Source organism: Bos javanicus, chromosome X (genome assembly GCF_032452875.1).
Source record: "Bos javanicus breed banteng chromosome X, ARS-OSU_banteng_1.0, whole genome shotgun sequence".
Lineage (NCBI taxonomy): Eukaryota > Metazoa > Chordata > Mammalia > Artiodactyla > Bovidae > Bos > Bos javanicus.
Window position 1 is genome coordinate 128,819,667 of NC_083897.1, and position 20,853 is coordinate 128,840,519.

General features: G+C 39.8%; 1 protein-coding gene across 6 annotated transcripts in view; it reads right to left on the reverse strand.

Moving 5' to 3' along the window:
* CNKSR2 (connector enhancer of kinase suppressor of Ras 2) overlaps positions 1-4,019 on the reverse strand; it is a 286,598-nt gene extending 282,579 nt beyond the window's left edge. For 3 of the 6 annotated variants that reach the window (XM_061407938.1, XM_061407940.1, XM_061407939.1), the window contains exon 1: positions 3,399-4,017. In XM_061407938.1, the coding sequence (XP_061263922.1) occupies positions 3,399-3,462 (64 nt within the window). In that variant the 5' untranslated portion in view covers positions 3,463-4,017. Of the gene's footprint in view, positions 1-3,398 lie in introns of all 6 variants that reach the window. The other 3 variants (XM_061407935.1, XM_061407936.1, XM_061407937.1) reach the window with 3 other exon arrangements.
* Between the last annotated feature and the right edge of the window lie 16,834 nt (positions 4,020-20,853).

The window sequence follows — 20,853 nt, forward strand, 5'->3', positions numbered from 1 at the left end:
CTTTGTTTTTATTTACTGTAAAAAAGGATTTGGTTTTAAAATTTTGTCAAAACTACAAGAGGACTGAATGCAATTTCCAACTGAAAAAGGTTAGTTTCAAACAATGTGTATTTGATTTTCTCAAAAAATATTTTTATAAAATTCATTTTTTAAATTAATTTTGAAGGCTATGAGACATTTCCAGATTGTGTGAAGTACTATCAGGATAATATGGGACATAAATGCTTATTTTACTGACTCATGAGGAGTTCATATATTTACTGGAACTAACATTGACACTGTCTCATACCAAATTTTCATTGTCAGCAGAAAATCCAATGAGTATTGGATTTTACAAATAGTGAAGCTGGGAGTGAGCAAAAAATATGGAAGTATTTCCTCATAGCACTCAATTAACACAGATTAATACTTAGGTGTCCTGAAATATATTTTAATAAAAAGAAATAAATCAAAGTAAATTGCAATGTATATATGGTCCTTCATAATTAAACTTGAATTATTCTATCAAAGCTTAATAATCTTGTCAGCCAGGAGTTTTTCCTTTCATTTCCCGCTCTGCTGACTGAGTTTCTATAGCACTTCTATAATTGTCTGGAAGCATTAAATACATGGCCATGCTATTTTTATATGCTTAGTGGTTCATTTCCTGTTTAGTGAAGAAAAAAAATAGCCTAGAAAGAACATAAAGCATATACCTTACTAAAGAGAGTTATAACTATCTACAATTGTGACCAGGTGAAACCATATGCTATATATATGCTTTAAATGTTAAGGATGATGAAACTGTCACATTAGAAGCATGTTTTTAAAGAACTCCCACAATGCTACAGTTGTTCGAAAGTCCTATTCATGCTTTGGTCCTGCCTATATAACACTACATACAACACTAAATGAGATTTAGCCATTCCAAAGCTACAGCCTAAATTGAGTTTTAAACATTAGTGCATCTGAAGAAAGGGTGAAAAGTATTTTTAAAGTGTATTTTATAAAGTTTATTTGGGGAAAAGAGTGGGAGGGATTAATTAAGGTAACAGTGTAAGTTACCTTAATTAATTTGAGGAAATGTTCATTTCATCCAACTACTTTTTTAAACCTTATTTTCCAATGGTATTTGCAATCAAATTTATATGAAGATTATGGGAATTTCAGCAATAAGCAGTTTGGGACTTGAAATATACAGATACATCAGTGATTCTCTTCCGCTTTAATGTATACAAAGATACATGAATTCTGTTTTGTCAAATAGCGCTAAAATGTGTCACCAACAGGTAGGAAAATAAATTATTCAACTTAAATATAACAATCACTTAAAAGCACAGCAACTGATGTCAGTTCAACCTCAAAGAAGCTGCATTTTAGGCTGGAGAGATTTTTAAAGGACTAGTGTACTGAGAAACTAATGATGTGTGTCAGAATATGTACATCATATGTTCTGTATGCTTCAGTGGACCTAAAGTGTAGAGAGAGGGGAAACCTCAGAAATGTACTGGGAAGGTGGGAGGTGAAGAAGATGGAGTATGCAGCACTCACTACAAGCATCATGGGAATTTGTGAGAGGTAGTCTCTGAAGGTAATCTGACTCCCATGGAGCCAAGACAGCTTTTCTTTGAGTACTTCAGTAACAAGACGGAAACTAAAGTAATCTTATAGGCAAATTCAAAGAAAGGATTTTAATTAAGCATTCTTGCTTCTTGCATGTACTCTGGCTCTTTCTTCCATGACTGAGAAACAGAGAAGACAGATGTTTGTCTGCATCTGACACTCCAAAGGGGGTTAAAATTGATGGGAATCTGGGAGAGTGGAATTTCAATAGCAAATATGAGAAGACAAGAAGCTGCAGGGGAAAAAAAAAAAAAAAAAAGAGCCACTGCAGGACTTTGTCTTAGTCATGGCACCCATGGCACCTTAGCACAATTCACCGAACACAGGGGGGCAGTCGATAAATAATAAACTCGATTTAAGTCAATACACTCATTTGTACTGTGCTTTGCAGTTACAAAGCACTTTCCACATATTAGAAAAGAAAAACGAAGTAAATGAAGAATAAAGGAGCCAAGTAAAGGCATAACAGGAAAGCAAATGGATAAAGGAAAATCCACAAGAACAAGAGGCAGAAAAGACTCGGGAAAAAAGAAAAAAAAATTTGAGTTTCCCCCTGTCGTTCTCTATCCCTTCCAATCACCCTACCTTTCGTTCTAAAGTACCTTAAGCTTAGAAAGTCTGAGTGCTAAGCAAGCCCTAAGAAGGGGCTCCCCCATCTTCGGAACGGGCATTTTCAAATGATAAGCCTTGGTCCCTGACTAATCTACCCAGAGCTTGTGCCTAAGAATAACCACGGGCAAAGCTCTAACATCTCCCAAGTGTAGCGCGGAATCGTTTTTTTTTCCATCCCGTCCATCCCCCGTCAGCATTCCCCAAATCTTAGGAATCTTGAGGATGGGAGGCGGTGCAGTGGTCGTGAGGAGGGGGTCCTCTACAGGCCCCTTAACTCAGACAACAGAGGGAGATAGTGAGGCAGGAAAGACCAGGGACTAGAGAAAAAGCCCACGTTTGAGATTAGGAGGGCGAATAAATTAAGTATGGTTATTAGAAACTGCAGGGGGGAAAAGGGGAGCGTCTTCAAGATGGAAGAAATGAGGGGGCACTTGAATGTGCATCATCTCTTGGGTCGAGCCCCCAGTAAAAAGCCTTAAGATGCAAAGCCTCAAGCGGTCAGAAGAGGAGGAGGCAGAGGATGCGGGGTGAGGGTGGAGGGGGGATGCACAGGAGGGAGCCACAGACACCAGCGCAGATGCTGTCCCGGGGGAAGCATGTTTTCCTCTCCTCCAAAGTAGCGCATCCCTCCGAGCATCCTCAGCCCAACCTGGGGAAGAGGGTGAGCTCCACGGATCCAAACCCCTGCGGCCGAGTCCTGACCCCATTATGTGGGCTTAAAAGTTGCCGGGAGAGTTGGCGCAAGACAAGGCAGTTGGCAGGGGCGGCCGCCAAGGGGGTGTCAGGATTCCCAGGAACAAAGGGGCCGGAGGAAGGGGCGACAGTCCCTGGGGCCTCCTCCCTGAGGGGGGAAAACCAGGGTCGCTACATCCTCCCGGCCTGAGGGTAGCGAGGGTAGCCAGGAGGCGGAGACAGGGATTCCGCCGCCGTGTTTCCAGCTTCCCATCGGGTTGCGCCGGCCACCCCCACGCTCTCCGCGCCCCTCTCCAGCTGGGAAGCCACTGGCTGGAGACAATAGGAGACCGGGATCCCGAGCCCCAATCAGTCCCGGCGGTCCCCCGCCGCCCTCGGCGCCCCAAGATCAGCCCCAATGGCGGGCTCGGCCGCGGCGGGCGACCCTTCCCTCCCGCGCGCCGGGACCCCGCGCCCCAGGGCCGCCTCGCCGTCCGCACAGCGGGCATTACCTTTCATCCAGTCCACGACTTGACTCGGAGACCATTTGCTCACCGGTTCCATGATCAGAGCCATGGGCACGGGGTCGGTTCCACGCGGGGCGCGGAGCTCGGAGCTCAGACACAAAACGAACTCAGCAGCCTGAGCCGCCCTCAGGTGGGGTCCCTCGCTGGTCGCTGCCTCGCTGGACGGGCGGCGCGGAGGAGGAGGCTTTTGTGTATCGAGTCTCGCGGCTGCAATGTCTCGCAGGAAACGGCGGGCAGCAGCGGTGGGAGAGGCGACGGGGAGGGAAAGGCGCCGGGGTCGCGGCTCCGCGCCGGCTCTGCTCGCTCCCCGCTGAGGTGGCGGCTGCAGCCGTGGCTCGGACAGTCCGCTCGGGTCTCGGTCCCTTCGGGGCTTCAGTTCATGGCTTGCACTGCCGAGGGTCGCGCTGCTAAGGCAAGGCGCTGCCGCCGCACTCCCGAAGCCAACTTGCCCGTTCGCCTCGTGCGCGGGAGTGAAGCCCCGGGCACGACCAGCTACCCGGCGGAAATGACGAGGGGCCTCCTGCCACCCAAAATATCTCTCCGCAGCCCTCGGGTGCGGGGCGCGCGCGCCACGAGCCCCCCGCCCGCTCGCTGCCGCGCGGTCCCGCCCCCGGGGCCGACGGCAGGAGCGCGATGCGCGTGCGCGTGCGCGCCCGCACGAGGCCCGATCCCGGGGTCTGCCTGTCAGTCAGGCAGGTGCGGGCGGCTTCCAGCGTCGCGTTCCCGCCCAGCGGGCAGCCCCGGGACGGAGGCGGACGAGGAGCGCGTGCGCGGCGGCAGTGGCGGCGGCGGCGGCTTTGGGTCGCTCGGTCACTCAGTCTGTTAGTCAGGTGCCGGGGCGGCGGGAGCGCGGCTCTGAAGGGCCTCTGAGCGGACGCGGCGGCGGTGGCGGGACGCCCTGCCCACCAGTTGAGCGCCAACTGCTGAGGCGGCTGAGGAGGTACCTGTGGCCCCGCCGCCGAGGGGAGGGGGATGCCGCTGAGCGCGGGGGTTAAAGCGGGAGCCCGGGCTTTCCTCGCTCCCGCCCTCCCGCTGCTGAGTGGGCTCCCGAGGTGATTCCCGAGCCCCGCGCACGCCCGCGGAGACGGAGGCGTGGAGTGCCGCGGACGGGGACCGGGCCCCGCCGGCCAAAGACGCAGCGATGACGAGGCAGGAGGGCCGGCGCTGTGGGACCGTCCCCGGTGCTGCACCCGCCGGGGAAATCGCGCCCAGCCTGGAGCCTGCGAGCGCCGGCCGCGGCGATTCAGAGGAAGGTTCGGCCCCACGTGCCTTTTGAAGGGCTCGGTATGGGGTTTTCGGTCAACTCCACCGAAGCTCAGAGCGCCCAGTGCCCATTTCAGGGGATGCCCTTTTGTTTAAAGATATTCTTGTGTAAGAACTGAAGGGTAACACTGGGCTTGCAAATGAGTGACAAAGTGTGGAAAACGATTCTTCAAAACTCCCGTTCTTCAGAAATGTTACACAGGCTCCCGTGCAATCCTTAGTAAAAAGCTTGCCTAATGAGGCTCGATTTAAACGACAAATAATTCATCCTAGAATGTTTGGGCACAAGCAGTCTGCCACCATTGTAGATGTTTTATCTTTGTCATTCTTAAATAGCTCCACTGAGTAAAAGAGAAACTCATCTTACTTGTATAGCCATTTCAATTTTACTTGTATAACCATTTCAATAACGGCAGTAGGTTTTGCCAGCTCCTGCAGTAACCCATTTTCTCTAGTTCAACTGCATGAGATGCAGAACTGCCACTTTTCTCAACCAACAGGAGTTGACATCTCCCCACCCCCACCCCGCCCCTCAAACACACAAAGAGCTGAAACCACAGTAAAAATATTTTTGATTTTTTCAGGCTAGTGATACACAAGAAGTAAAACTTAAGATGACCTGTCTGTAGGCTTGGTTTATTTATTTATTTTTAATAATACAAACTTAAAAGTATATGGAAGATTTTGGAAAGAAATGTAGATTATCTAGATAAGTCTACACTCAGGTAAGACAGACATAGCACCTTCCTTTCATAATCCAGATCGTGGTGTGATTTACAGTTTTTTTTCTTGGCTTAACCAGGCGTGAAAAATTTTGAAGTGCCTCCATTCCCGTGTTCTCAGAAGGCTGCATCAATATTTCTATAAAAGATCATTTCCAAGCATCAGTAATTTATGGAGTAGCTTTATATTCAGAAATGGAATGGATGCATTGTGAATCATTAGAGGTTACAGTCACAGATGTTGAAAGTAATTTGATCAAAATAATAGTGCTAATAATAACAATGAACATTTATTGAGCCCTGTGCTAAGTATTTTACTTATATTTTATCCTCAAAACAGCTCTATCATTAGCAACATTTTATAGATGAGAAACTAGTGGCTATCACATTCACTTCCTATCCCCAGAGCCTATGACACATAGTTCAATAAATGTTGAATAAATTAATGAATAAGGCTTAAAGAGGTTAAGTAATTTGAGATAATGATGCATGATTGTAATACCAAGTTAAGGTGATTCCACAATATGAGCTTTTAAAACTAGTACAAAGATAGGTATCAGTGTCACAAAATGAACAATACTTTGGAAGGGGAAGGTCTATTCATTGTTAACTGACCATGTCTCTCAGAAAGTTAACAACAAAGGAGGCTGAGAGTCACCATCAGTGTTCCTGAGCAGTACCAACTGAGAATATAGGAAATGAAGAAATTTGGCTGAAACACCCAAACAGTGTATCCTGGCTGTGTTTTTATGACAAGCAACCAGACTATACATCATAGTGCAAGCAAGCTTAAAGTGAGATATTACTTGCATAATGAATGTAATATCAATCAAAACAAATGCTAAAGACCAGGGTGCAGTAAAAATAAAAGACATGCATTTCATGAAAAGACAAGTGCCAGAGAAAATGGGGAAAAAAGGCCCTAGAAAAAGAGGATATTGAGAATTAATCACAGAATTAGGTTGTACACATTCTCCTATTTATGTTACATTAAGGAATTTATTTAATCTAGTCACCTGAGATAACTTTCTACCTGTGGGATCTAGTTCCCTGACCAGGGATGGAACCCTGGCCCCTGGATTGAGGGCATGGAGCCTGAGCCACTGTATTCCTGAGGAAGTCTCTCTACAACTTTTCAAATAAACTACCTTTTATATTCTTTTACCTCTTATTCAAAATGTTAATCTCTTGCCCCATTTTCGTTAGTATAACGTTATTACATAAAGCTTCAACCTCTTTAATTTTGCCTTCTCAATGAACAAATCTCAAGGATTAGGGGAAAGGTATGTTGTCATAAACTACATATCACAACAGTGCACTAAGTGATATGTGACACAGACTTCAACAGTCCAGATATAAAAGCCAAACTGATTATTTGGAAGCAGGCTTGGATTATTTTTGGAAGCAGGTAAAGGAGAAACATTAAATTGATTCAATTAATTGGAGACAGAACTTGTTAGATGTCTGCAACTATATCAAAATAAACCACTTTAAATCATCTTTTAATCCAATTATTATAGTTTTCTATTTTTGTCTTTTAGACCCTCTCGATTTCCATAAAAAATTAAGATGTCTTGACCAAAATATTTTCAGTTAAGATTTTGTAGTATATGTAACGAGTCTAAGTACTTCAGATACAAAATTTACAAAGGTCCTCTGACTAGAATCTAGGTGCTAGATGGGGAGGGAACCTTAAGCCTTTGTCTCTTTGGGGCCAAAGACAGGAGTAAATAATACGTGAACATTTCTTCTGGAGCTGCAAGTTGAAGATCTCTAACCTCCACATGTTCTAACCTAGATTATTTCATAGGGGCCTTAATCTTCACTTCCCATTTCTTCTGCTGAGAAGCTTTCTCTGCACAGACCTCAGACTTGAAATGCAAGACTTATTTTAATGGTTTTTAGTTATTTAATATTTACAGAATGTCTTGCAGAGCCCTTTCTGATATATTCCCAATTTGTTTAGATTGTGTTTCTGCTATAGCTCTCTGTTTAACATTTAGATTTCTTGCTTTTTAAATGAGTAATATATTATCAGAAATTTTTTTCTCTTTTATCTTTCATTTTTGAATAATTAGTGAGGAGTGACCACACAGAACATCTGTGTGGGTAAATCCATGTTCTGAAAGACAGGAAAGGATGAGAGCCCTCTCTTTTCCACTTAGTTGTGCCCAAACCTTTTCTATAATTCCAAAAGCAGGTATTCTATGCTGGCCCAAGTTGTATACCTTGATCAGAAAAATTAGCTAGCCAATTCGGATAAGACTAGTAGTGATAAAACTAAATACAAATTATTCTCAAGAAGAGTATATAAAACTTGCTCCAGAGAAAGTAAAGGAAAATTTCTGAAACAGTGTTTTTATTTTCTTGCTGTATAATTCAACTAACAGCTATGAGTAAAGAACCAAAGCCTCTGAAAAAAAGCAAATCTGTCTATGCCTCCAGTAGTCAGAGAGGTAAGTAGGAAGAGTAGTCTTTAACCATAAACGGACCTTGAAGTGTGCTTCTCTGGGCCAAACTTCCCTTTAGATTATCAGGGAGAAAGACCCTGAGACTATAATTAAATTAATAGAATCCTTTCTTTGCTGTTCTGCCTCAGGGGTAAACTGTATTAAATCAAGCCATGTCCTTTCCAGACCAAGACTCACAGCAATCATCTCTGATTGAAGAAAAATTGGCTGAAGTTGAGATTATCCCAATAGAGTGTTTTTAGGGCTCTTTCCAGGTATTAATCACAGTTTAATAAAAATCCCAGAGCCCACCTAAGATTAGGAGACCTAGTCTTCTTGACTAGCCCTAGCCCATCAGGGAAGTTTCTGGTACACTTAGCAGCCATTAATGAAAAGAATATAAACTTATTATTAAACAAACATTTTTTTGAACACTACCAATGTGGTGGCCCAAGTTGTATCCTTAATCAGAAAAAAATGAGCTTTATTTTGTAGATGCAAAGATGACCAAGATACTCATTGACTAGTAATGAAAACATTCACAATTAATTTGATAGGATAATGTGATAAATACAGTGATAGATGTGTCTAGTACTATGCACTGAGGAGAACGTAACAACTGGGGGGAAGATAATGTGTGAGTAGCTACAAAGCAACTGCCTAGAAGTGCCTGAATGGCTGGAGTTGAAAAGCAAAGCAAGAGGCAACAGGAGATGAGGTGGGAGGGGTGGATAATAGCCAGATCAGGGGAAAAAATTAAAACTGAAAGGTAACCTAAAAGATAGCCTTTCAAGAATTTTAAGCAACTAAGTGATTTGGTCATATTTATGTGTTTATGTTTTTATATTGACTGGCAGCCATGGAGAAGCACAGATGTGAGAGGGACAGGATGGAGGGAGAAGTCAATCTGGAGGACGTGGCAATAGACCAATGAAGACATGACTTGGGTCAGATGAATTTAATAAATATTCAGCAGAACCTGGTAATTGATTGGATATGAGAGGTTAGGAAAACAGCAATATCAAGAATGATTTGCATGATTCTAGCTTTGGTGAATGGGTGAATTATTTCTTCTCCATCTAAAATAAAAAAAAAAAGAGGATTTGGGAAAAGAAAATGACCTGAGATATTCTTTTGTGGACATTCTAAACATGAGGTACCCATGGGACAAGTGAGAAGGGCTTCTCAGTAGGCAGTTTCTGCATTCACATATAGGAATGTGAAGCTCAGTATGGACTGAAAATGTAGACTTGAAAGTTACTCCTAAAACATAAATGAGGACCAGAAGAGTATGAGATGTCCATGGAGGACACCCACAGAAGAGAAAGAGAAAATAAAATTGTAAGAACAAGAGAATGAAGTGTCATGGCAGCCCAATGAAAAAAGAGTTTCAGATAGAAAAGAGTGAAAAATGGCGTGCAGTGCAAAAATGATGTTCCAGTAAGAATTCAGAAGAAAAATCTGGTAGTTTTGTCAGTTTAGATATCTTCACCTGCCTTACTGATATCTTCACCTGCCTTACTGATATCTTCACCTGCCTTACTGATAACTGTGGAAGAACTGGATGTCAAAATGGGAAAACTTGGTATATATAGGCTATCAGCTTTTTCATAAGTTGATTTTTTTCTTCTTCCTCATAACCTATCTATGTGTATATCTTATTCAGATGGCTTGACGATGAATGGTAACAGTTCTTCAATTTACCACCACCACTTTCAGTACTATTTTCTGATGAACTCTCATCCATTAATAATGATCCCTACTCTTACCCGATTATACTTTCACCACTTATAGAATGATGTGTATGTGCTTAGTCACTCAGTCATGTTCAACTCTTTACGACCCCATGGACTGTAGCTCACTGGCTCTTCTGTCCATGGGATTCTCCAGGCAAGAATATTGGAGTGGTTTGCCATGCCTTCCTCTAGGAGATCTATCGAACCCAGGTCTCCCACATTTCAGGCCATCTGATTCTTTACCATCTGAGCCACCAGGGAAGCCCATGATGGCACCTTTTAACTAGGCTGACTTTGAAATCTTCCCCTCCTCATCAGATTATAGGAGAACAACTTTACCATGGCATTCTGGTCATCTTGCACATCTCTGCATAGGCAAGGCTCTACCACAGTCTGACACATGCCATGGCAAAACGACCTGTGATCTTCCCTGGAACATGGCAAATCAATACTGTGAGGAGCTATCTCAAGTCCATTTCTCATCTGCCACCTTGGTTCCAGTGAGGAATGGGACTTGCCATCTCATAGGAGCTTCAGATACAACTTCAAACTAAAGAACTGTTGAGCAGTAGTTTAGAGTTGGCTCTTCAGGGACAGAGAGACTTACCATTGTATCATCTATCATCTGGCCTCTCCAATTTGGTATCATCCTTTGGGACTTGGGACGTGGGGAGTTGACACCATGCTGATGTTGTGTTGCTGTCTGTGTAAATAATAAACTTTCAGAATTCATTTGGACTTGTTTTTGCCTTACTGACTGAATCTATGGAGGTGTGATAAACCAACCTAGCAGCTGCCACCACGCTGCTGCTTAGGTATTGCTTGACCACTTGGCACAGATTTGATCTTGGAAGTCCATAAATACTCCCCAAAAAAGTGAGCTCTGCCGAACCTCTGCCTGAATAAACTAGGCCAGTCCAGCCCTGGCCTAGTAAATTAGCAGCAAGAGCAGCAGCAGGAGCTGGATTTCAAATTCAAAAAGGATGTATTGCTTCAATCACTGGGGCTGCCTAAGATAACTCCATAACTAATAAAAGAAAAATCCAATGTTAATATTGCAGGGTAAGAATAAAAACCTGATCTAAACCTTTTCTTCCAAGCTTTAACATTATTTATTTACAAAACATCTCACTCTTAGGGTATTCCCTCATTCAAAATGTCAGGTCCATTTTCATGTGAACATTTATTATTCTTATTAATAGTGGCAAATGTGAACTGGCAAAATTGATGCTAGATAAGTTCAGACATTTTATTTATAAATTAGCTCAACAAATCAAAAATTTTAAACATAAAAAGTACTTAAGACATAAATTGTTTGATCTTTGGCTAATAATTCACAGAGTATAGAAGAATAAAGATGGGGAGTGGAAAAGGAAGATTGCTTTCTTTCTCCATAGTTAATTGTCATTTTTCTCAAATGGGTCTTATTTACTTCTAGGAAGATTGGAAAATTAAAGATGGTCATACCAAGTGGAACAAATCATTTATTCCCACTGACCAAGAGCTGTATCCAGAAAGAGAGAGAGGCATGTAAGTTTGTCCCTGCTTTGACATTTTCTTGATTTTGAAAGGAAACTTAGTTATTTGGATCATCTAAGTTATGAAAATATTTTGGTTTGTTTAGTTCCTCTTAGGAACTATTTCAAATACTTTGTAGCACATTGCAAAAGCTATCATTTATTGATTTTTCATCATGAGCATCTACTTGGTATAGGCCCTGTACTAAGCACTATACATACAAAAATGTAAAACGTAGTTGCTGTCCTTGAATCCTTTAAACAAAACAAAGCGTACAAATAGATACTCTTGACATATGGTAGCAAGTAAAATGAAAGAGACACACAAAGGTATTTTGGGTGTATTTCAAAATATGAAAATATGAATGCAAAGCAAATAAATACATATATTTCTAGATTATAAAATGGCAATGTAATTTGTACATTGTATAATGTTTTGTCTCCATTCATTCATTCAATGGGCATTTATTAAATGGTTACTGTGTACCAGGGACAAGGCTAAGCATCATGGATAAACCAGTGGATATAATGAATATGGTTCCTGAGCCTATGGAGTTTACAGTCTAGTGAAAAGCATACAATACACTAGTAAGCAAACAAAATATGTGTATAAAAATGTAAATTATGAAAAACACTGGCATGAAATGTACAAAGTGTAATGATAGAGAACAACTATAGCAAGAGAGAGAGAATTCCTTACAGTAATCAAAGAACACTCCGAGTAGGTGACTTTCAGGCACCGTTGAAATACACACAAAGAATACAGGCAGGCAAAGATCAGAGATATCTCATTCAAGGGAGAAGTAAAGCATGTGTGAAGTCCCTGGGGCAATAAAGAATTTGACGTGATTGAGGAACAGAAAGGAAGTCCATGTGACTGAAATATAGAGAATGGGTGAGGGCATGAAAGGGGCTAGAGAAATAGGCTTGAGTTAGAAAAAAAAAGTCTTCTAAGTCCATGTAGTAACTAGCTTGGAGTATAGTGCAAAACCTTTAAGACTTGGAAGCAGGTCAGAAACATGATGTGATTTATGTTTGTAATTTAAGGAGTTGAGCTTTCACTTCCAGAAAGACCAAGGAGAGGTACTTTCCCCTAGTCCTCCCACTACATAACAGTTTAAAACCCTGGACATTATATATAAAACAACATAAGAAGGCTTTGAAATATAGAAGAAAGCAGACAAGCAAGGGAACTCAGACCCAAGGAATGACACAGTGATAAGTTCCCAGGTTGTTTATTTTTTGTTCATCACTTAGAGCTGAAGAAGCTAGCAACCTAGAAAAATGAAGAGAATGAAAGGCACAGACAAAAGTGTCCTAAGAAAAGCCTGAGCTCTCTAGTTAAGTGACCAGGAAAGAGGCAGCTTCAGTTCAGTTCAGTTCAGTCGCTCAGTCATGTCCGACTCTTTGTGACCCCATGAATCGCAGCACGCCAGGCCTCCCTGTCCATCACCACCTCCCAGAGTTAACCCAAACTCATGTGCATCAAGTCGGTGATGCCATCCAGCCATCTCATCCTCTGTCGTCCCCTTCTCCTCCTGCCCCCAATCCCTCCCAGCATCAGGGTCTTTTCCAATGAGTCAACTCTTTGCATGAGGTGGCCAAAGTATTGGAGTTTCAGCCTCAGCATCAGTCCTTCCAATGAACACCCAGGACTGGTCTCCTTTAGGATGGACTGGTTGGATCTCCTTGAAGTCCAAGGGACTCACAAGAGCCTTCTCCAGCACCATAGTTCAAAAGCATCAATTCTTCAGCACTCAGCTTTCTTCACAGTCCAACTCTCACATCCATTCATGACCTCTGGAAAAACCATAGCCTTGACTAAATGGACCTTTGTTGGCAAAGTAATATCTCTGCTTTTTAATATGCTATCTAGGTTGGTCATAACTTTTCTTCCAAGGAGTAAGTGTCTTTTAATTTCATGGCTGCAGTCACCATCTGCAGTGATTTTGGAGCCCCCCAAAATGAAGTCTGACACTGTTTGCACTGTTTCCCCATCTATTTCCCATGAAGTGATGGGACCAGATGCCATAATCTTAGTTTTCTGAATGTCAAGCTTTAAGCCAACTTTTTCACTCTCCTCTTTCACTTTCATCAAGAGGCTCTTTAGTTCCTCTTCCCTTTCTGCCATAAGGGTGGTGTCATCTGCGTATCTGAGGTTATTGATATTTTTCCCGGCAATCTTGATTCCAGCAGCTTAGGAAGGCAGAAAACATTGAAACACTAACCATTCTACTCCAGCCAAACACCACTCAGAAAACTAAACCCCACCCCACCTTAGCCAGCAAAAGGCAGAGTAGGGCACTTAGACTTCTTTAACTTCCCAAGGCTATAGCAAGGCACTTCAACACCCCTGCCATGGTGGTTTCAGAGAATGCCAAATTGGAATTAGGTCTTTCATCCTTGCCAGGTAGTATGACCTCCTCCATCCCACTTCCAGTGAGGGAGAAACCTGGATTCCTTCCTCTGCTCAGCAGTAACAGAGTGTCCCCCTCTCTGCTCTAGTGGTGTCAGAGGAGTCCTTGTGGAAAGTAAGGAGTTTGACCACTGCCCAGCAGTAATGATACCACCTCCCATCCCACGATGTCAGCAGAGACCAAATGGTGAGCTTAAGTGATGAAACACTTCTACCCTTCTCAGCCTGGAAAATATTAGTGGAAGTCTGTAAGAAAGTCAGAAATTCCAAATATTGCCAAACAATAATGAGAAGCCTCACCTTCAGGTGTCAATGAAGTCTGAGTGGGAAACCTGGACTTTATGACACCTGGCTGAAAAAGGGCCACACCTCTGCTTCCTCTTTTGGAGTGGTGTCACAACTAAACACAAAGATTTATTTAAAATCCAGAGGCTCATAATACCCAAAATGTCCAGATTTCAGTTGAAATTCATCTGTCATACCAAGACCCACTAAGATCTCAAACTGAATAGACAAAGACAATTAATGCCAACGAGATAACATAAATGTTAGAATTATCTGACAAAGATTTTAAAGCAGCCCTAATTAAAAACCTTCAATGAACAATTAAGAACACACTTGAAATATATGAAAAAATTTTTTAAAGATCAGCAAAGAAATAGAAGACATAAAAAGAAACAAAATTTAAGAACCTAAGAATAAAACAACTGAAATAAAAATTCAATGTAGAGGTCAAACAGCAAGGATGGAAGTGACTCAGGAAAGAATCAAAGATAGAATAGAGACTTTCCTAGTGGCTCAGTGGTTAAGAATCCACCTACCAATGCAGGAGACATGTGTTCAATTCCTGGTCTGGAAGATCCACATGCTGTGGGGCAGCTAAGGCCATGTGCCACAACTACTGAGCCTGCCGTCTAGAGCCCAAGAGCCATAACTGCTGAGCCCATGTGCTGCAACTATTGAAGCCCTTGAGCCTAGAGCCTGTGCTCCACAGTAAGAGAAGCCACTGCAATGAGAAGCCCAAGCACTGCAAGGAAGAGTAGCACCCGTTTGCTGCAACTAGACAAAGCCTGTGCACAGCAACAAAGACCCAGCACAGTCAAAAATAAATAAATTTTTAAAAATAAAATATAATAGAAATTACCAAATCTGAACAACAAAGAGGAAGCAGACTTAAACAAAAAAGAACAGAGCCTCAGAGACCTGTGACACAAAAACAAAAGACCTAACATTCATGTCATTGGAGTCCTGTAGGAAAAGAGAAAAAGGGAAGTGCTGAAAAACAACTCAAATAAATAATGGCTGAAAACTTCCCCAAAATGGCAAAAGATACAAACCTACAGATTCAAGAGACTGAATGAATTCCAAATAGGATAACCAAACAAATTCAAACTAAGACACGTCACAGTCAAATTTCTGAAAACTAAAAGCAAAACAAAAATCTTGAAAGCAGCCAGACATAAACAAGACTTAACCTATGGGGAAAAAATAATGTGAAAGATAGTTGATTTCTTATCAGAAACCATGGAATCCAGGATGACAGCAAGATTGCAAACTAGGAAGCTTCATGTTCTTGTTCCTCAAAGAAACATTTTTTGAAAAAAGCAAAATGAAACAAAAAACAAAAGTCAGAAATTTACATGCAAGAAAATGAATTTGGACCCTTGCTTTATATACAAAAACTAACTCAAAATGGATGCAACATATAAATGTAAGCACTAAAACTATAAAACTCTTTGAAGAAAACACTGAAGACAATTTCCATGACATTGAATTTGGCAGTAAGACCCTGATGCTGGGAAAGATTGAAGGCAGGAGGAGAAGGGGATGACAGAGGATGAGATAGTTGGATGGCATCACCAATTCAATGGACATGAGTTTGCGCAAGCTCCGGGAGATGGTGAAGCCTGGTGTGCTGCAGTCTTTGGGGTCACAAAGAGCTGGACATGACTGAGTGACTGCACAACAACAACTGTGGAAAATGGTTTGGCAGTTCCTCAAAAAATCAAAAACAAGCACCATATGATTTAGCAATACCACTTGTAGGTATATATCTAAATGAATTTAAAAATAGGGACTAAAAAAAAAAAAATAGGGACTCAAACAAACTTTTACAGCAATGTTCATAGCAACATTATTCACAATAGCTAAAATGTGGAAAACACTCCAAATGTCCATCAACAGATGAATTTATAAACAAATGTGGTATATACATACAATGAAATATTATCCTTAAAAAGGATTGGAGTTCTGATACATGCTACAACATGGATAAACCTTAAGGACACTATGTTAAGTGAAATAAGCCAGACAAAAAAGAACCACTGTTGTATAATTCCACTTACACAAAGTACCTAGAATAAGCAAATTCACAGAGACAGAAAGGAGAATAGTGATTACTAGGGGCTGGGGGAGGGGAGAATGGGGAGTTATTGTCTAAGTGGTAAATTTTGAAAATGAATAGAGGTTGGTTGTGAAACACTGTGAGTTTACTTAATACCACTGAATTTTACAATTAAAAATGCTTAAAGTGGTAAGTTTTATGTATATTTTATCACAATAAAAATACTTAAAAAAAAGGAAAACCATAGAATCCAAAAAGAAGTGGCACAACATCTTTCAAGCACTGAAAGGAAAGAACTCAGAATTTTATATTCAGCAGAGATATCCTCCAAGAATGATGTGTAAATCAACATATTCTCAGATGAAAGAAAATTAAGAAATTTTGCCAGCAGATCTACCCTAAAAGAATGGCTAAAGGAAGTTCTCTAAACAGAAAGGAAATGATAAGAAAGGAATGGTAGAACATCCAGAAGGAAGAAAGAACATGGGTAAATACAATATAATATAGACTTTCCTTCAAGTATTCTAAATTATGGCTGATGATTGAAGCACAAATATAACAGTGCTCGATACAGTATAAAGAGGACATATATAAGATCTATTATAGTATAAATGAGGGAGAATAAAACCATACAGAGAATGGTACTGTTTCTAAACTTCAATTGAACTGGTAAAATGATGACACCAGTAGACTGTAATAAGTTAATGTATATATAATGTATTGCCTAGAGCAATCACTAAAAGGCTATATAACAGATATACTCAAAAACTATCTGTAAAATAAAATTCTAAAAATATTCAAGTAACCTACAGGAAGACAGAAACAAGAAAAAAGAAGTGAAAAACAGAACAAACAGAAAACAAGAATTAAAATGGCAGACTTAAGAGTGGATTTGAAAAACATGATGCACATATATTATTGGATATATATGGAATCTAAAAGGATGGCACTGATGAACCTATTTGCAGGGCAGCAGTGGAGATGCAGCAGTGGAGATGCAGCCACAGAGAACAGACTTGTGGACACAGTGGGGGGAGGAGATGGAGGGATTAACTGAGCAAGTAGCATTGAAACATATACATTACCATATATAAACCAGAGAGCCAGTGGGACTTGGCCGTATGACACAGGGAGCTTAACCTGGTGCTCTCTGACAACCCAAAGGGGTGGGAGGTGGGAGGGAGGTTCAAGAAGGAGCGGGTGTATGTATACCTATGGCTGATTCATGTGATGTATGGTAGAAACCAATACAATATTTTAAAGCAATTATCCTCCAATGAAAAAGAAAACATGATGCAGCTAACAATAATGTCCTACTGTATAGCACAGGGAACTATATTCAATATCCTATAATAAACCAAAATGGAAAAGAATATGAAAAAGAATGTATATCTGTGTATAACTATAGTGGTAAATAACACAATATTTTAATTCAACTATATTTCAAGTAAAACAAAATCCTATTCATTATCCTTTTTGCTGAACCCTCATTAGCACAATAGAATAAAATATATCACAACCTGATTCTCCAGGTCATAAAGCATATTATTCCACTTAATATTCTGTGTACTATTGAAGAAATAAAACTTTGTGGGGAAAGAAACATGATATAACTATATGCTGTCTACAGTAAACTCCAAATATAGCAATATAGGCAGGTTGAAGGTAAAAGGTTGGAAAAAGATATATTGAGCAAATATTAATTAAAAATAAGCAGAAGTGCCTATATTAATGTCAGATAAAGTGATTTCAAAGAGGGAAGAAAAGTAAAAGAGGAAAAATAGAAGTACTGGGAAACTCATTTTACATGGTAGAGAGTAAAGATTTACTTTATACTGTTGATGAAAAAGAAATAAACATTAAATATATTCCTTGAACTTACAATAGTAAGAAATATAGGAGCTGAAAATAATCACATTGGGGAGAATTAATGAAGCAGTAGATATGGTATGAGTTAGCTAAGTACTCTTCTGCCTTGGCAGAAAATCCATGGTAGTGTCTTGAATTAATAAGTCTATTAATAGTGACAATCGGCTTACAAGAGTTAAAATGGGAGTACTTAAGAGTAGGGCAGAGGACTATGGTTTGCTCATTTGAGTCCTTCTGTACCATTAGATTATTAAGTCCTGTGCGTGTATTACTTTGGTAAACATTTAAAAATATTTTAATTAAAACCAGAAGTCTCTACTGGACTGACAAGAGCATAATGACTGAAATCACTTGCATGGTGTTTGAAATCATTTACAGGCTGGCTCCAGTTTAGCTTTACTTCTATTTCTATCCATTGCCTAGAATACTTTGCTTTAGCCACATCAGAAAACGAAGTCTTACTTCTCTTGTTAACTCTTCCTCAGGTACCCTTCTCACCCAAAAAGGCTCTACTGAAATCTAAATTCCTCTGTAGAGCCTTTCTCAAATCAAACAGCCTCCACTCTCAAAAGTAGAATTATCTCCTTTATAGCATGCATTTTTTTAAATTCCATTTTTATATGCAATTGGTAATATAATATACCTTTTAAGTTCTAATAAGTAAATATTTAGAAACATAAATTCTGGAAATTCAATAGAGAAAGTATTTCACATATTCACAGGGAAAAAGTGAAAGAATTGGAAAGAATTGTGCATGTAATAAGAAAATATAGGGACAGTCACATTAAAAAAGGGACATTTGTTAGTGGGAAAGTACAGTCTGTCCCCCTGGCAATTCTAATGGAGCACATTTCATGACAACTCCTCCTCTCTGACTTCATGAAGATTCACCATATGTCTTCTAAGTCAGAAACCTTATTTTTAGAACAATGTATTACTTCTAAACTTGACTGAAGCCACGTATCTTTTCTACTTAGAAGAGACGTACAGTTTCCAATGTCATATAGTTATGTTAACCCACTTATTATGGGATTTGGAATGTGATAGAAGAAACAGAAATCAGTTGATAATGAGAATTTGACAGCATTTTCTTGCTTCCTAAGCAAATAACTTTCTGCAAAAGTCCTGTTTGAAGGCATAATTACCAAGCTTTTTTCCATTGGTATGTGGCTACTTTTAATATTCTATGAAAACAGTTTTATTTTGTGGTTTATTTCATGGCAGATTATAGCCATCCAGTGAAAGGTGTACATTATTATTTATTTTCCTTTGCATGTGTCCAGATTTTTTAATTATTATCAAGGATTGGTTGTTCTGATGCAATGACTCTTATGGTACCAGATGTCCAGAAATTTTGAAATAATGATTTGAGGCTTTACATATGCTTACGTATTAACCTAAATGTATAAATTCAAAAGGCAAAGTTAAGGATGTTTTTAGCAGCAAACCTTAATTTTCATTGAAGTATATGTCTTCATCAAAATTATAGAGCAACTATAAATTATATTATTATAACTTATATGAAAATAAATTTCATATAAAATTATAAGAAAAATAAACTTCCCAGAACATGTAGAATTGCAAAATGATATGATATACTTAGAAAGGGTGCTAAATTAGGAGTGAGAAGAGTTGGGCCTGCTGTCTAAACTTCTAAGTTCAAGGCTCTGTAATATTGGGCAAATCACATGACCCCACTAATCCTCAGTATTTTCTTCTGCAATATAGGAATTCACATTCTTAGAATTGTCATGAGGCTCAAATTAAAAAATGTGTTCACAATCACTGTAAACTTACAAATGTAAGCTAATGTTATCATTCAAATTGCATAGAATTTGTAGCACAGTTTTCTAAATACCTTCAAAACTGACAAACTTTTTTTCTACAAGAATAATTTTGATAGTAAAAATTCATTTAAAACTATGTCAAACCAGTAAATTTGATGCCCCAATTAACTAATACTGTTTTTGATTAAGGAAAAATAAGCTATAAAATATACATTTTAATAAACATGCCACATAAAATTACTGAAAGCAATGTTTTAAAAGCTCCCAGAGTGTTTGAATTATATCAACATCCCAAAGATGACTACTTGAAGCCTTAACACTAATTGTTTGCATTTCTTTGCTTATGTTTCTTAAAAGAATACATTTATCTGTACTTTAGGTTATTCTATTAGTATCATGGGTCTACATATTTGGTTTAAGATACTACTCTATAGAAGTTTAAAGTAGAGCACAAGATAAGTAAGTAAATTTGTTTGTAAAATGAGATATATGAAATATTCTGTTATTCTTGTGTGGCTATAGAAAGGTAAATAAAATGTCAGCTCCTATAAACTATTCCTTTTTTGTCAGGATTGTGAATAAAGATAGGAAGGGGAAGGGAGAGGAGTAGGGAGAAAAATGTTTGCACTACGAAAGTACCACTTCACTATCAACATATTTAAATGAGTACCTGAAGAAAACAAAATTGGTTTAAAAAATTAAACCTTGCCTTTGTTCCCTATTTACAGAAATACCTTTTCTGTAGGCTAGAAAGTAAACTGCAGTTCAGGGTTCTCTCTCCCAAACCACATATCGGTGTTCCTATGTAACATTGTTGAAATCCTCACATGGCAGGCAGAAGAAAAGGTCATAGAATTATTATATGTCTTTTTCTAAAAAAATAATAATTCTATGCCATGGGGAATTTCCTAGCGGTCCAGTGCTTAGAACTCTGCACTTCCACTACAAGGGGCATCTCCCTGGTTGGGGAGATAAGATCCCACAAGCTGTGTGGTGTAGTATGGTGTGGTGTGCCCCCCCAAAAAACTGCCATACTTAGAAAATATAGAACTTTATTTCCTTAATGGCACAGCTTCTGATATGCATAATCTCATGGAAAGAGACTGACCACATGCAAAATTTATACCTGAACAAAGAAAATGAAGTTGTAGCTAATTGGGAATGAGATTAGAAAGATGATGAAATTAACTAAATACAACATTTAGTTTAAAAACACTATTCATAAATTATATTAGGTACCCAAAGTGATCTTGCTTTGGGGGAAGTGATATTGTTTTTGGATATGCAGTGTGTTTCTCTTTTTTCATGGCTTTTTAATATTATATTGATTACTCAA